Genomic DNA, 18,370 nt, shown 5'->3' with positions numbered 1-18,370 from the left:
TAACATAAACAATTCTAGAAGATCTAAGATGTCTTTATCCGTCCTGATGCACTGAGCCACAATAGTGAATATTTCATTTTGCACATCAAACAATATTCCCAGTTCTGTGGCAAGTGAAAATATTTGGTAGCCCAATCTACAGAAGTAGGAATTCTGTGTTGATGAATGTTAGATATTTGCATAAGATCTAAATGATGGAACTTCAACTCGCTAGAATCAATTGGATTTACTAATGTTTGTAATTATCTATTTCTTAGAAACAATTGATATTCTGCTTTTCAGTTCATACAAGCATTGAAGGCTGTCAACAATGGGTAACAAAAGACAGGCATTCAAGTTAGCCACATAATGCTTCAGTTCACAATGGATAACTTTATAGCTGAATTAACTCATTCTCCAGATTTGCACATACACTAATCAGAGGCTGAGTTCACACATCACTGGCCCCAAAAAGGTGAACAAACAAAGGTTAAAACTAACAAGCTTAGCATATTGTGTGAGTGCAGCCACTGGATCTAACAGACCTGGTTAAGGACACATTGCTATGCAATCACAGCCTTTCCCTCTGTCTCACTCTCTTTTCTCCTAACCAAATGATCAGTGGACTAAGCTGAACAATAGCCTAAACAGAAAGGTGATAAAAAAATGGCAGAAGACCCAAATGTTTCAACACATCTGGGGATCATCAAGTTGGGAAGGCAATTCTACAAGTTGAATCAGGGCAGGATAACCTGAGCTGAGTTTATAATGGTTCTTTTATCACATCAGATTTGCCCAGGATACAAGAGATAGATCAGAATGGTTAAAACAGAAGCAGAAGACAAAGAAAGGACTGGACAATAATCCACTTTACGAGGATCAGAGAAGCATGGATTAAAGAGTACTATTCAACACTTTTTCTACTTTCAATAAGCTCAAGATAGAATCTTTATGATTCTGTCCTAGATTTTTGGGGAAAAAAGCCTTATTACTCTGATTTGTATTTCTAAAGGACTACAGGTAGCATATTTTGGAGTTCATTCCCTACAAAACTGCAATTGTACCCTTCAACGCTCAAAGTTGAACACTTGCAATGCCTTCAGAGATATTCTGAGGAATTAACTTTAATACTCAAAGGCTGTGCTCACATACATGCTAAAGCCTACATCTGGATTAACAAAACACAATTCCTATGCTCACATAGCATGCAATGCTGGAGAAACCAACCATCTGATGGTTTTATGTGATGGTCTGGTTCATACAATATGCTCAGTCAATAGCTGGGCTCCCCAGAATGCACTCAAACCACAAACGACACAATCTCATTTTAAGCTAGTGTATCCTACTGTGTGTATCAAGCTATAGAGGGAGATCCCAACCTTGTAAGGAGGCTGGATTTTCTCTCATGGTTGTGGAGATTCCTTTTACCACTTCCTTTTTCCCAGGATGAAGATTAAAAAGTGCAGAAGAGTACAATGATGACAAACATAATCAAGGGAATGAAGAAGTAGGGCTATGGTTAGGTTACCTCCTGTTATCACTCCAAGAAAAGAGCACTAGGACACTAGATGTCCTCATATTCCAGTGTTTACAGTATACAAATGGTGCCTCTTTTGATTCTCTCAACTAACCTGGAAAAATAGATTGTGAAAGAATGACTTACATTGACCCAAAAAACTTCAAGGAGAGGCAGAGAGATGAAATTAAACCACCTGATCCCCTACTTCATCTCCATCCCTGACACTTGCATTTTAAATGACATGTTCAAGGAGAGAGTGACTTACCTCACAAATGTCCTTCAGATGTTTGATATAGTGGCGCTCCGTACTCATGATTTCGTTAATGACATTGGCTCTCATCTGGTCTCGGTTCTGGAGGGTTCTCCCGAGACACAGGCAGTCAGCAGCATTTGGATCCAGGTGTCCATTCTGTACTTCACTCGTGCCTTCTTCGACGCCATCTTCTTGGTTGACCCAGAGCTGTAACAAAAGGCAATGTCAGCCCATTACATTGGTTTTCCAGTGCCTGGCCATGCCAATCTTTTTCTCTTATATCCTAATTATTCAAGTTGGAATTTGATCCTCAGCCAGTTTAAAGGACTGAAGGCTATTATTTAGCCAACATGATCTGAGAACTAAAGAAATCCAGGATATTGTGGATACTGGGTAAAGAGTTATCAAACTTTATACATCCTCTATTCCATTGGGCCAGCCTGCACAATTTCCACTGGCCAGTCAACTCGCAGAACAATAGGAAAAGACTTTGGTTTTAGTGAATTTAGTGAATATGATTCCTATGTTCAGATATGAATGCAATAAAAAGGAAAGTAAATTCAGCAGAGCCTACCCTTTAATTTATAAACATTAGAGCTCATAGTGAGATTCTGTCCTTGACTGGTCAGAAATGAGCCACTCACTTCAATGGAGTTTATTCCTAGGAAAATGCAACCCCAGTTCTTTTAGTCTTGTTCATCCCACTCCAACATTTGATTTTTCTCCCAATCTTGCCAACTCCTGTTTCCTTCCTCCACAATTCTTAAAAAATGAGCCAGAAGGATTGCTCTGAAAATACCCAACAATTTTAAGTTCAAACCTCAGGAGGGACTAAGAAAACATAAAAACACTCTCCTGCGTTCGGTTCTAAATACATAGCCTGGCATGACTGCTCTTCAAAGAGCAAACTTCCTTTCCACCACGAGTGAAAATAATGCAGCAAATATTCAACCTTCTTTCATTTGCATTCAGTGTTCAAGTCACAAGAAGCATAAATTACACTCTGCATTGAAATGTATGTTAACAGGTGTTCAATTTTCATAGCTCAACTTATTGTTAAATATATAGCTGCTGATGCATTGTTTCTAACACGTACCTTAGGAACGGTTACGGTCCTTTTAATTTGCAAAAATTTCCATCGGTCTTCTTTTTCTACAATGTATGTTCTCTGCTTTTCCAACTGCTAATTTTATTTTGCTAAACAACATTCCTTTTATTACTGCACTGGTAGTTCCTCTTCCTACAGAGATCATTAAAGGTCAAGAATTTGGAGATCACAGAGACAACCCACCGATTTTTCTGACAATCGATTTAAAGGTACAGTGAACATTACAAAGCTTCTTTGCAAAATGAAGTGGAAAAATTACAAGATGGCCCTTTTAAGACCAGACATCAGTTAAAAAAAAAAAAAAGGAAAAAGATGAAATCAGAAATGATTGCTGGATTCACGTAATAAACCTATTTACCATTGCTATACTGATTCTTTTCATGTTTTTTACGATATGCTTAAAACATTTTCAGTACACGCTAAAAAGTAATGTGAGAAGCAATTATTTCAGTGGGTTTGGGGAATGGCTTTAACCAGTTTAAAGTCCTTCCTTCCCAGTCTGAGCTTCAAAAAATAAACCAAAAATGTTTTGCCTTTCCAAAAAATTAACATTGCTCACACTGGCTTATTGTAACCATGAAAATCCAGCAATTCAAAAGAAGAAATAAAATATGAAAATGAAAATGGGACAGAGGTGTGGCAGAAAACACATTCTAAAATTAACTCATTGGAATCCTCTGCCTGGCAGAACTGTAGTTCATTGAATAAGGCACAATTAGCAGGGATCATACATCATGTCAAACTGTAAAACATGGCAGACAAACCTCCATGGTTGTGTTCAGAGAATCTCCTGAACCGGTATTTCTCAGCCTGGGCTGCTTCCAGATGTGTAGACCTCAATTTCCAGAATCCTCTAGTTCAGTGATGGTGAACCTATGACCCACGCCTACATAGCGCCACACATAATTGGACTGTATTTTTAAAAAATAAATGAATATGTAAAGAATTGTTTCTCTTTTGTTCAGGTGCGGGGGGGGGGGGGACACACCAGCAGAGTCAAGTTGGGCATTTTCCGAATTTCTGACATGCCGAGCCCAAAGGGATCACCATCACTGCTCTAGTTTCTAGAATCCTCCTGAGAATTCTTGGAGTTGAAGACCAGTCATCTGAAAGTTAGCTGGCCTGGAAAACACATTGCTCTAAACCAGGGTTTCTCAATCTTGGCAACTTTAAGATGTGTGGACTTCAAGTCTCAGAATTCCCCAGTGAGCATATGGTGGCTGGAGAATTCTGGAGCTGAAGTCCACACATCTTAAAGTTGCTAAGGTTGAGAAACCCTGCTCTAAACCAACCAAATCACAATAAGGCAAAAGCTGTAGCTCCTACTCCAAGTTTGGTATCTCAATCTAAGTAACTTGACCCAGTCCACAGAAGAGCACATTTATCATCTAGATCTCTATCTTCCTGCCTAGAATGTGAGCGCTGGTGTGTTTTGAGCTTCCTGGGCCTAGAGTCACATTGTGGACGAAGCTTTATGAAGCCTTTCTTAAGTTCCAAGATGTTGCTGGACTATGATACTTCTCAGTCACACTCAGCTGGTTTGAATAAAATAGGTGCAGTAATTCAGCAACATCCAGGTACCAAAGTTTTTAAAATAATAATTATTTGATAGTGGAAAATGCAAATCAACTGGAAGTTCCGGTTACGAAAAGTCAACATGCACAATGAAAAAAACAGGACTAAGATTAAATTCAAAGAAGACCAAACTAATGACAATGGGTCCAGCAACCAGTCTTAGAATTGACAATCATGATATTGAAGTGGTGGACAGCTTCTGTCTTTCAGAATTGACTATCAATAGTCAAGGAACCAGCAGTCAAAAAATATGTCACAGACCAGCACTTGGCAAAATAGCCATGAAGGTCTTGGGAAAGTTCTTCAGATGCCTACGAAGATCAGAATTGTGTAGGCAATTATCATATTCTGAACACCTACTGTAGCTCTCTTGAGAAGTCTGTAATGCTGGGAAAGGTAGAAGGAAAGAAGAGGGCAACCAGCAGCAAGGAGGATGGACTCAATTACAGCAGTGATGGGTGCACTATTGGGAAACCTAAAAGGCCAGACTGGGGATAGAGCATCCTGGAGAAAATCTATCCATATGTTTGCGAAGAGTTGACACCAACATGACAGCACTTAATCAGTCAATCAACCTGCCCACAGAGCATAACTCAAGCAAATTCATCTAGGAGTACACAGTTCTATTTCACTTCTGGAGTAACTGAACAAATCCAAACGCAATACAAAAATATGGTGGAACAGTTGGTCCTCTGATGAGACTCATTTAAGGAAAGAAAGCCAAAGTGGTAGATCATACAAACACTCTTCAAGCAACTTCTTCTCTGGCCCATTCACAGCAACATGGGCCAATGAAGGGTTAACATGTTATGGGGACTCCAAAAATAGAACCAGCCAAGTAACCCACAGGGGGTTCCATTAAGCCCCCAATAGATCCAGTTATGTGCAGGGTTAAACTAATTCCACAGAATTATGTTGCTAGACTGAAATCTAATCAACTGAGAAGTTCTCCCCCACTGAAGCTGGAAAAAAAAGATTAAACAGACAAATATGACTTGCATGAGCAAGAAATACACCTGGTACCTGTTGGGAATATCTTAATATTATTCCTAAATATATTATTACGCACCTTTTCCAGGGATCATGTGGAAGCTATAAAAGGCAGTTGTGTGAACCCACAAAACAATGCAACTGCTTTAAGTGTTTGTGACCTTGCACGTACTCTGAATCGCATTTCTCCCTTCAAATCTGACACACTGCTCAGCCCTATGAAAGAAGGGCTGAGAAAGTAACCTCTCTATTCCAGAACTCACCAGCGAGGCCACACAGCACAGAACACACCTCCCAAACACTGATTGGCTGTAGTGGCTGTCTGTCTCACGAATGGAGAAGGGACCAGTGATAGGTTGGGTGGCAGGTTGAAGTGCCTGGCTGAAGAAAAGTGGTTGGACCTGTGCTAAGGTCATGTTTTTTTAGGGAAAGCAGGGGACTCAGTACAAGGCCACAAGCACATAGGCAAAAGTGGAGGAAATGCTGGAATGGCACGTATGTGTCCTGGCTACAGGATATAAAAAGAGGCAGGAGAAGCAAAGAAGGGGGGGGGGGGTGTTGTATTGCAGACACTGCAGGACATGCTGCTGGAGAGGACATCACCTGGGAAACATGGAGGGAAGTAGAACCTGCAAGTCCAGAGATTCCAGTCCTGAGACCAGGAAGAAGACCAAGAACACATGGAGAGAATCCAGGAGAACAGACTGGGTTGCGTTTAAGGAGTTTCAGATCCTGGACAGTGGAACTGCGGGAGTGCAAGGCTTTGTTTGGCAGCGAGCCAGCCAGGAGAACTCACAGGCATCCCCTTATCAGCTGCTGAGATAAGGAGGGACGAGAGAAGCCAAAATACAGAGCATGAGTGAAAATGAGGGAAAGAGAACGGAGAGGTTGAAAGAGAGAGAGAGAGAGAGAGAGAGAGAGAGAGCACTCAAACATGCTAGGTTTTGTAAATGATATTTTCACTTGTACATATTAGCACACACTATTATATTTGGGTATATCTTAGTGTATAGAATAAACTCCCTCACTTGTTTAAGTGTCTGTGTGTGTGTGTGTGTGTGTGTGTGTATTGTATCAGCTCCTATCCTGACCCACCCTCCAACGTGTTGAAGTCTTGATCGTATTCTTGGGGTACAAGGTCTCATGGAACCCTGCTCACTTCTTGGAGACAGTGGATGAGGACCCTGGATTCCTCAAGAGACCCTTCTTTACCACACTGGCATGACTGCATCTGCCAGAACTATCAATAAGGAGATTTAACTAGGTTTGGGTTGGAGGAGATAAGCCAGTTGTGGGTCAAGGAGTGTGTGCTCCGGAGAATAATTGCTCCTGGCAGAGATGAAGTTTGAGAATTATTGCCATCTATGGGAATATGGACCCTTACCAGATTTGGTTGGAGTGGATTTCCTAGTTGAAGGCTATGCCAGATTTGCACTAGAGCAACCTGGAGCTCAGGTAAAACAAGCAGCCCGTCCTAAATAACCCCCCCCCCCAGAATGATGTCCTTGTTATCTCTCAGCCCCCCAGTTACATAACAACTTTTGATCACAAGGCTTTGCAAGGGATAATGCAGCTAAGTGTCAGTTTGAATGACTTGCATGATGAAGCAGAAATGAAACACGGAGAAGAGAACCTTCAGGGTCTATTTTTAGGTCCTCTTCTACCAAAGACAGAGCAAGGGAGGTGGGTTACCCAAACGTTCCTCCACATTGCCAAACTGACTGTTTGGAAAGTCTGGGGTCAGAAGTCCCTGGCTCGTAACCAGCAGGTGCTGTACAAAGCCCTTTGTCTATCACTTCTCACCTACCAAAAATGGACTGAGAACTCAAGAACCTTACATTTAAGTGAATATTTATATCATTATTTATATATGCATTTTAAAAATCCTTCATATGAGTTGCACCATGTAGCTTACTCAGAGCCAAATCTCTTCACCAGCCAGACCACCAACCAGGTTTCAGCCCTGGTTTGCAGGGTTTGGTTGTGGGAACTGGTAATAAAGGTGGGTGGTACAACTGAGATATCATTATAGAAGTATGACTGAGCTCACATGAGTGTCCCAAATAGTAATGAGGAAAGGATTACCTATTTCTTCCATTCTCCAGTCTCTCAGAACTCAGCTTTTTAAATTCATAATGCAGCTATTTCTACAAGTAAAGCAACAACTGTAACCATCATGTATATCAATTCAGACATTGCAGCAATGATTGAAAAATCTTGGGTTTACCAATCTAGTTTCAGATTAGTTGGCCAACGACCAAACCAATGGTAGCTCCTCAGGTTAAGATCTGGATCAGATCTTTCTTAAGTTTTCTTCATTCAGAGTTCCTCTGATAGATATCTAGTCAAGCTTTCCTGCAAATGCCTGTGAATTAGGTGATCCATTTACATTCACTGATAAGAACAGAAGTGGCACAAAAGGGCAACAGCAGAGGTGGACATGACTACAGCAGACTTGTTTGCCTTTGAGGATTAGCCATTACATGGAAGGGGCTGCTTGCCTGGTGCATTTAACCCTTTCCGTGACTCCTGAAGATGACTCCTCCCTCTTTTCTCTCTGTCCAATGATCTCTTCTCCTCACTACACTTCCAATGGTTCACTCTCCTATATCTCTTCCTTTTTTTTTGTAGCGCAACCACCCCTTTCCCTTACTTCTTCTGGAAGGTGGGAAGGAAATGTACATATTTATGTAGCTTGTCTTTATATGTGAGAGACAGAATGGTTGGCATATGCAGATGAGGATCAATTAGTTTTATAAATAGGGTCCCTTCTTTTACAGTTTATTTTAATGAGTAATTATTAATTCAAAAATATTTTTGTCCTTTGCTTGCCTATTTTGGGAGTGTGGTTACCAGAAGGTATACACACACACATATATGCACACCAAACTGTGTCACATAATTATGTGGAAAGAGCAGATTTCCAGGATTGGTTTCAACTGGAGTTGACAACCTATGTGAACATGTGTGGAATCTGGGCATTACATAGGACTTTTGTCTGTGTTTAATTTTTTTTCTATTTACAATGCATATTTGGGGGGTGGGAGGATTTCTTAAACTCAGGGTTGTCTTCATTTGGAGTAAATATGACACTGGTTTAGTATTCTGGGTTAAGCTAGAGGTGAAGAACTAGCTATGACTGAATTACAATATCCAACAGCCCCTGGATGGCCATTTGTGAGAGATGCTGGTAGGAACATCTCTAGAGCCACAAGTTCTGCATGCCTGTTTACCATTGTTTGCTTTAATTACAGTTTGCTGGATGCACCAAATCTGGCTGGTTTCACAAGTTGCACGAAGCTATAAACCAAAGAAACCACCTTGTGGCACAGTGCAGGGACATGAGCAGTCAGTGGGACTGAGCAATCCACAAAGTGCTTTTCTCCCACCACTAATGCTCACAGCCAACCTATCAGCCGCCTAAATAAAACTGCCTTCAGGAGGTGCATTGCTCAGAGCCCCTTGAACTGAATCAGCTCTCAATATGTGTCTGTTGGCTTAAAAAATAATATGACTGAGGGCTGAACTAACTGGTGGTGACTGAGTTATTATAAAGGAATTTAGAGATAACCTTGAGGAAGGTATGAAAGAGCTGTTAAGGGGGGAAGGAAGGCATGAGTTGTTAGGGGGGGACTTGGAGAAGAGATTACACAGTCCAGAAATAGAAGGAAGTGTGAGAAAGAAACTCAGAATAACCCCACCTTGATTTTTTTTTTGTATAAGGTCAAAGAGAAACTTATACGGGCTTTTAAGACTCAGTTATTCTACCCCACAACAATAAAGCAACATTGGCGGAATCCTTGAGATGTCTGTTCCTTGACTGGACTACCTTGAAGGGCTGACAGTTATAGTCCTGCATGCTGGACATCACCCAGTTGGGGAAAACCAATATGGAAGTAACTCTGGGCTGAAATGCACTGTCAAATTTCCCCTCCAAAGTTTCCCCACCTGTGAAAATGGGGTGCAACATTCTGCTGCTTTGCTGAAATTTTCAAAAGAGGGGAATGTATTAGTATGATCCTTAACACTCTGAAATGTCTGAGAACATCACATTTTCTCCACCGCCCCACGGAAAAAAGGGGGGAGCTCTGGAGTGCTTGTGCCTCTTTCCAACACTTCCTAAGAGCCACACTTCTTGGACTGCCTGTGGAATGTCTGATTCTGGCCCCAAGCCTTAAACTTTAAGAGGCAAGAACTAAATAAATCAGTAATTCCTAAGAACCATAAAAGTTAAAGGTTCTATACGTAACATCTTTATTGGTACTCTAGTTAAATTTAATGAGTCTAGGTTGGAGAATTGAGAACAAGAGATTGATTTCCCCAGTGCAATACAGGTTGGGGCAGTGGGTCTTAAAAGGTATGACCCAATTACCCCTTTTCCTGGTCTCGAATAATGTTATTCATCCCCCCCCCTTACACTAGGCTCTCTGTTGTTTCACACAAGCGTCCAAACTGGATCCTCGACTCACAAACAAGCTATTACAAATTGTTCCATTACCCCCAGGATACGCCCAAATTACTTCCTTGGGTAATTATCCCCAGTTTAAGAACCACTGGCCTGGGTTATAAAAAGTCTTTATCAGTGTTTCTGTGTTTTTCTTGCAGCAAATTTGTTTTAATAAACTAGTGAAGTTGTCTAGTTAAGTTGAACCACAGCTGAGCCACACTGAAAGACAAAAGTAAAGTGTGGTTAAAAACCGTAATGAATGTTCCCCCCTTGCAACATCAGTGGAGGAGCAGGAGGAAGGGGGGAGGGAGCTGCCAAACCTGAGTTTGCTTACAGTGTTAAACCATGGCTAATAACAAGGGTCTACAACACTGCACTTCGAAAGGCACAAGTATCTCCCCAAATTAATTGAAATAAAATAATTAAAATACTTAAAAAAAAAACCCACAGAAATCCTATGAGAGCTTGTGAAATTTAAGCACTTCACCCTGAAACACATCCTTATCATGAAGTCTACAATCTTGCAAAATGTTGGCATTCTTATGAAAGATTTTGCAAGAATTGGAGATGAAACCACCCAAATCCTATCAGGTTTGCTGAGCGCATGAGAGTTTGGAAGATGTGGGTCTAGGAAAGATGGACAATTCTTGTCTTATCCTTATGTCTGAATGCAGCCATTTTCAAAACATTCGGGGAGAAGGGATCACCTCCTGCAATGCCTGCTATCATTTTGATACGATTCCACCAAAGCGAAGCAGAATGCCAAGATTAGCAAACTTTTTTTTTTTTTTGCAAATCAATTCAGTTAAGAAGCAAACGTCCGAGTCATCATGGGATAGAGGAAGCATCACGTGCACAATTTACATGAGGATATTAGTGAGTCACAAACAGAACATCTCTAAGAAAAAGCATTGAACCTAAGCCAATTAAACTAAAAGGATTCTGTGAAGAAAATGCTAATGGTGAACCTAAAGCAACTTAGGTTCCTTACCCTAAATCTGGCCTGCTGTCAAGTGAAATTCACAGCCAACCCGAGTAACCCTCCCATTCAAATAAGTTGTGTTTCTTAAATTTGGCAACTCTAAGATGAGTGGACTTCAACTCCCAGAGTTCCCCAGGCGGCACATATAAGTCCACACATCTTAAATTACTGGCTGGGGAATTCTGGAGTCCACCCATCTTCACGTTGCTAAGGTTGAGAAACGTTGAGCTAAGGACATTGACTGCAAGCAGAACTTGCCTCAAGGACAGGTTTTATGTGAGACTGGAAACATGCAATGTTCCCTGACCCAATTTCACTACAGAGAACCCTTCTCACCACCCCATGCCAAAAATTATACCCCAGTCCTCAACAGACAACTGGCCCTTTAACCTCAACGCCTGATTTTAACCTTAACCTTAATGGGCTGTACTGAAAGAAAATAAGGTTCAAAATATTGTACACAATCCTTAACCCTTACATTACTCTCTTCAGTGTAGTTTAGCTTGTTGTGAACCAGACATCTCAACCAATATTTTTTGAAACAGGAGGCTGGACAGCTAGACCACGAGGATGCTCGATGGAAGAGCCAAGATGGTTCTTCCAATTTATTCTGAATCACAGCCAATTCATTCCTTTTCCCCAGTCCCTAGATCCTCACATCATACAGCAATCAAGAGATCGTTTTGCCTTTGCAGAGCTTCACTGCAGGTGGCATTAAATGTCAAAAAAAAAAAAGAGAGAGAGAGAGAGAGACATCAAGTTTGCATTGATCTTGAAGCTCTACCTTTGCATCTCGTATGCCAACCCTCCAGAACTCACTTGTTCTACTGCACTGCCATCAAGACTTCTTTTATATTTGGGGGGACTTTTTAGGTAATGGAAGAGTCTTAGAAGAGCTATGATTCCAGGAAGTATTTTACTTATTTATTTATTTGTTTGTTGTTTGATTCATACTGTGCATTTTGTTCAAGGAGTCTTACATGGCACTCCTTCATTCGGTTTTCCCCACAGAAGCAACCCTGTGAGGTATGTTGGGCTTTGAGAAAGAACTTCTCTGGCTGAGGTGGGACCAGAACCAGGTTCTAGCCCAACACAATAAACGCTATGCAACCTCTTCTTTGGTCTTTTACTAAAATGATTTCATTGCAATGATTGCTTATGTGCCAACTCTTAGCAATCACATAGATTTTCTCCATGACGATCTGTCCCTAACCTGGTTGTTCAAGTCTTCCAATGGTGCCCTCATGGCCACTGTAACCGAGTCCATCTGCCTTGCTTTCTCCTATTTATTTATTTATTTATTTATTTATTAATTAAATAAGACATTAAAAAATTCAGAGATGGGAAAGGTCATAAAATGAAGACCATTCGTGTAAAAAATTGTGTTCTTTTTTACATACACAACTCTCCAGAATATAAGAGAAAAATGGTGAACGCTGCACAGATATTCCAGAAAGCGAGAACGTAATTTTACCTATGCAAATTTATCTCACGAAAATATACATTGATCAAGATGTTTGTCACAATAATATTTTACAACTTGGAGAGAAGATGGTGTGATCTCAGGTTGTCTGCTCATAAACAGCCTTCCACCATAAGAGATGAATGATTAATTATTAGATTTCTAAGAGCATAACATGCAATCTCATGAGAAATAACTTCAGCTCTTGTTCGCTTGCTTTCCTCACAATACTTCAGATAGACCTGCTAAGTGATTCATAAGCCTTGATGTAAAATGTGTTAGTTTTTGGATTGTGTAAAGGCTGTACCAGACGGAACTAACTTGGTGATCTTTTGATAGACTTTTGTCAATGCTAACCTGAAGTAGAATTGTGATTTAGTAAAAATATACTTTTTGTCCTATGTAACAATTTAAAGATAAACGGTATGGGCAAGTCCCTGGAGAAACCTGTGTCCTGAAGCAATTTTGACAGCACACTTCAAGAACTCTTAAGTGTGTCCGTGTGTCCCTGTCGGTCTAAAAGAAGCTTAGGTTACAGACCCTGAAAAGCAAATTAAATATATGAAATGGCACACTATAGAAATCAGGAGGGTTTTTATCAATCTGCACCAGAGCTAAGATGGACGATGGTACACTGCTGGGCACTGCTGGGCACTTAACTCCAATAAGAATAGTGTAAATGATTGCTAGATCACAACTACTCAACAAAACTACAGTAGTTTCACAACTACTCAACAACTACAGTAGTTTTATACCCAAAAACGCTAAGGAATTCCTGGAAGCTTGGCATTCAGACAAATCAGCCATCAATAGGCACACATTGATAAACCACATTTACACACCATTTAAAAGAGACAATTAAACAAGCTAAGAACGAAACAAAAAGACCAGAACACATCCTCTCCAGCAGCCAACACCCAGATAAGCAGGGATTAACACCAGACAAACTATCAAGCAGAAAATAATACCCTAATCAAGGAGCTACCATGGAGAAAACCACACCCCCATCAACACTGGCAGGGCAAGCTACTGTATATAAACATGGAGCAAATCCCACACTCACTAGCACTGATGATGTTACCTAGTTGGGTAATGAAACATCTGCAAGAAAACCACCAAGCTCAGAGAGCACCAAAGACTCCACAGTTCAACCCTGAGCTACAGAGATTCTCTTCTATTGGTACTCAACAAAAAGTCGGAGTTGTTGTCGATATATGGGTGGATATGTGAAAAAGTGTGCTGTTCTGGAAGAAAGTGTCCAGAAGTAAAACTTCTATCTAAGCAAAGAGTAGAAAGCACTGTACTATACCACATCCTCAAGGGAGTTATTGCTGAATTACGAAACAAGGAACTTTTTATATTTTTACTTCTAGCAGCTAATTAATAATTGCTCAACCGTGGAAGTTCCTTGATAATTTAATGGTTGTAAAATGGCATACTAAATATAGTCAATTCCTCTTCTTGAAAAAATTACTGATGGAATTTGAATATTAAGTATACCAAGGAATCAACTACATTTTGACTGGATCTGGAAAGACTCTATATATTATGTTATTAAGAACAATCGTTCTAATCTTTAGTGAATCTTGCGATTTATGGAAACCATGAATGAATTCTGATTTATACTTCTGCCGAATGCACATTCTTTCTAAATAGAAACAAATTCAGAAAGTGTCTCCGGTGGGCTGGTAACTGAATAGCTTAACTAAAGATAGAGAAAAGGATTTTTGAATACGGAATTTCTTCTTAGCCCAGGGCTTGCAAGCTTTGGAGCTGTACAAAAATCCCAGGAAACTGAGAAACTGTGTAAAAGGTTCACTCAGAAGCAGCCATGTTTGGGGGTTTCAAAGGATTACGTCTGAACAGTTTTAGTTGGGTTATGTTATGGAAATTTTAGAATTCTATGTCTTTTGCTCGGTTCCATTTTATTCTTGCTACTGCAGCTTTAAGAAGAAAATCACCTTCTGATTTCCCCTTGTTTTAGTCATGGCCACGTTGGGCTTAGAAAAGAGCAGCTCTACCCTCACCGGTTCTCCATTCTTGTTCCTCTGCCCGTGAGTTCTCCTCCCTGCTCTTCTACTGTTACTCCAACGCATCTTCAGCCTCGCTGGGTCTTTCCCCCACCAGTGAAGTCTCTCAGGTGGAGCTCAACTAAGATGGGCCTTTACTTAACCACAAGCATACATCCTTCAAAATTCTCCATGTTTACCCTCCTCAAGCCTTCTGTTAAGTGCCTATAATTCAGTAAGTTTGGCACCGCTCTTAATTGCTCTTCATAGCTCCACCTCTTAACTGAGGCTCCCTCTGCCATTGCTGCATAATCTCCTCCCCTTTGTTTGCACTGTCCTATTGTCTTGAAAGCTTGCCTAGATACAAAAAATGCATTTAAAGCTTGTATCAAAAAGGGACGAGGGCGTAGCAAGATAGAAAGAAGCTGCTTTTTGTCCTTCCTGCAAGTGCTGTTAATTTTCTTAATAGCTGCTTGGCCCACCCAGACAAAAAACCCAAGACCTGCTCACTCAGCCATGCTTGATGATTTAGGACAGAACACACAGCAGAGAATTGACACATTGGGTGACATTCCTTTTCAGGTACCTTCTTAGATGACATCTTTTTGGACAAGACACCCATCTTTTGCTTGTTTCAATATTCTGCTTAAACCTATGTACAGGGATGTAATGATTGATAATTTGGGGTACCCTGATCCACATTTCTCTTTTGCATCAACAAAATCCATATTTTAACCTGCGCGTCGCTCTTGCCAATCCATTCAGTCTTTTGAGAGCAGAGGGTTCTTGAACCAGTTCTTCATAGCATGCATCAGAGATTTGGGGTGTTCACATCACTGTCTTTGCTGTTATATAACATCACTGTTATGGGGAGAGTGGGCGTGGATCTTTATTGCAGTGAAGGTACCCAAAAGAAGAATGAAGTGTTATCCTGGGAGAAGAGTTTGGGAAAATCTGTGACTGGTGGATGAATAGCAGGATTGTGGAAGCCATGTCCTGCCAGTAACTGACTCAAGATGGGGTGCTGTTTACCTTGGAATAAGGGGTTCAGAGCTGTTTTAGAGTATGGGCACAAATATACTGGGAGTAAATCATATTAACTCTGTTGAATTGGCATTTTATTTACAGGCAAACATACATACACTTTAGCTGTTCTGAACTCACCCAACTTCCAGACTATGGTCCCTGGATCATCACTAACCAAGTTGAGTTTTTGCCCCCAAGTTTATATACCTGTATCAGCAAGTGCAGATAAAAGCCCCCTTCCCATTTACTTTTTATATATTTATGTTTAGATTTTTGTGTCTATTAATTACATTTATGCCCCACTTTTCCTTCAGGTGGTTCTCCAGATGCCAAGACGACCAATTCTGAGCATGACCACCCTTGGGAATTCTGGGAACTTGCCTGCATGCTTGGTGGGTTCCTAGGTTGGAGAAGGCTGCTTCTAACCTTGATTTACCATCTAGGAAGACTATTGATGCTTTTGAACTTTGGTGTTGGAGAAGACCCCTGAGAATAGTATGGACAACCAAAAAAACAAACCAATGGATCACTGAACAAATCAACCCAGAGTTCTCACTCGTGGCACAAATGGCCAGGCTCAAGTTAGCATATTTTGGGCACATTATGTAAAGACCCAATTCTCTGGAGAAGGCTCTAATGCTAGGAAAGTTGGAAGGAAAGAGAAGAAGACCAGCAGCAAAGTGAATGGACTCAATTACAATGGTGGTGCGTACACTGTTGGAAAACCTGAAAGACCAGGTTAGGGACAGATTGTCATGGAGAAAATCTTTGTGTCTTGTGTTTGCTAAGAGTCAACAATGACTTGATGACACATAATCGCTCAATAATCAATCTGGCTGGATTCACACAACTAGTTAAACCCCTAGGGAGGTGAAGCAGCTTATCTTATTATGGCTTAGTGGTCCTATCCCATAGCATATCTCCAGGTTCTCAGTTAAGGGAATCTTTCTCAAGCTGGTTCTTTTGATTTTTCTACCCTGGAAGGCTCGGGGGTCAAAATTCCAGATTTGGTGTGTTCACACTGAGCTCCTGTTCAGCTAGCTACCTACAATCTGCCACAATATTTATCAAAACACTGCCTCAAAACTAGGGGAGAATCATTGGCTAAGAAAATAAGAGCACTCAAATAATCAGCGTGGGACTATTGCAAAAACCAGCCAAGTTCTGGGGTTTTCCCCCCCTTTCCTAGCTACTAGCCTTAGAAGAATGGTTGTTTAGAAAAACCTGTTGCCTTATAATGAGAACCTCTTAAGTTTGAAGTCATGTTTTGAATCTTATTCCCAACTGAGTTTTATTCCTAGCTCTGTTTAAATACTAGTGGATTGTATATCTTTAGCTTTATTACTTCTTTTTCCTGCAATTTTCCGTAACCCCCTAAGTATAGCTGAGAAACAGAATCCAGAATGAGCATTTGTAGTTCAAACTGCTATGCACATGGGAGACCCATTTTCCCCCCTAAAATGTGTGTAGTTTCAAGCCTGGTCCTCCCAGAAAGTACTGATGCACATATTTTTAAAAATCCATAAAAGTATAACAAAGCAGTAAAAAATTATTTGAACGATAAATATCAGAACTTGTTGCAAGGGTTATTTCTGCAGCCTATAGAGAATAGAACAGCGACTGAACAAGAAAAAGCGGAAAGACCAGATTTCTGCAGCATCTCCAAGAAGAAAGATTCTACAATTATATTCCCTTCTCATAACATTCCAAATTTCACATTCCTTAATGGTAGTTTGCAGTTTTACATTATTACAGAAGCTTGAAACTGGCAACCAAAAGTTGAAGATATCAACCCCTTTAAAAAATAAAAAGGGTATCAACATTTATAGCGTAAAACTGCAGAGGAGTTCAAGTTTTTTTTTTTTTTTTTAAAACATATTTTAATATAAAGTACAAAAAAATGCATGTTTAAGGAAAACTGTTATCTCATTTATTTGATTAATACAGAAATGGGACAAACCAGGCTTTTAAATGAATGGACGCAAAACAGAAAATAGCCTGATTTCTGCATTCTATAAGAACATAAGAAAAATATGATGGAGGAGACTAAGTGTCCATTCATTTCATAACCTGGGTTCCCAGAGTCACAGAAACAGTTCAAATCCTGTGTTCAGTAAATGATACTGCTTTCTTTCACAGACAGCTGATTCAAAGATAGGCTGCATCTACACACAGAGGTTCAATTTTAGCCTTTGCACTTCCACCTCATTTGCAGGCCGTGCCTTTTCCATGAATTTGTCTGATTTCTTTCAAAAGCCAGCAAGGCCAGGGGAACACCACAGTTTGCTGTGATAGGATGACACCTCTATGACAAAACATGTGCTTTCGCAAGAGATGAACCCAGCCCAGGTGTAGGCTGTAAATGTCCTCTGCAGCTGAATATCTGGGGCACCCCGAGACCCCTTGCCCAATTTTGGTAGCCCAATTTGCAAAAGTTATTATTTTCATTTCTAGCATGTTGCACAATTGGGGGGTGGTTTGTTTATGAAGATTCTCAGTCACCCAGGTGGAGTTGTCTGGAGGTTGAGTCATGGCAACTGGACTTCTTTTCTTCTTCTTTTTGGTTAAAGAAAAGAAGTCCAGTTGCCATGACTCAACCTCCAGACAACTGGGGGGTGACAAAGATAACATGTTTGGCCTGGCCCCACCAACTCCGGGCTCAGCTGCACCCACTTGTGACAAAGCCAGTTAGATGGGCCAAGGAGGGGAGAATCAGAAAAACAAATGCTACTCACCCTTACAAAGCTGGCGGGAAACCAGCCCTCTTCATCATCGATCTGTCCCCACCACCAGTCCTTGTTGGAGGCATCGAGGACCTTGATCACGTCTCCCGCTTTAAACGCCAACTCCCGGTTGGCCATGGTGACGTGATCCCATACTGCCTCAGCACTGACAATCGAACCGCCACTGATCAGCTTGAAAAACAAAACAAAGCCCATCAGCCACATTCTCTTCCCCAGAGAGAAAGCCCCCTCCTCCCGCCACCCCTATGCAGAGAGGATGAGGAAGTGTGTGGTCTG

General features: G+C 40.8%; 1 protein-coding gene across 6 annotated transcripts in view; it reads right to left on the bottom strand.

Annotated features, from left to right (window-relative positions):
• The window catches only part of ARHGEF9 (Cdc42 guanine nucleotide exchange factor 9), a 242,733-nt gene that overhangs the window by 65,126 nt on the left and 159,237 nt on the right, over positions 1-18,370 (bottom strand). For 5 of the 6 annotated variants that reach the window (XM_007421913.3, XM_088129199.1, XM_088129200.1 and 2 more), the window contains 2 exons: positions 18,086-18,265; positions 1,764-1,958 (listed from right to left, as the gene is read on the bottom strand). In XM_007421913.3, the coding sequence (XP_007421975.1) occupies positions 1,764-1,958; positions 18,086-18,265 (375 nt within the window). The remainder of the gene's footprint in view (positions 1-1,763; positions 1,959-18,085; positions 18,266-18,370) is intronic. The other variant, XM_088129201.1, reaches the window with a different exon arrangement.

Source organism: Python bivittatus, unplaced genomic scaffold, assembly GCF_059951505.1.
Source record: "Python bivittatus isolate LINGU-HERP-01145 unplaced genomic scaffold, Pbiv_v1 ctg000790_np1212, whole genome shotgun sequence".
Lineage (NCBI taxonomy): Eukaryota > Metazoa > Chordata > Lepidosauria > Squamata > Pythonidae > Python > Python bivittatus.
The sequence above is the reverse complement of the archived record's forward strand: the minus strand, read 5'-3'. Positions and strand labels throughout refer to the sequence as shown.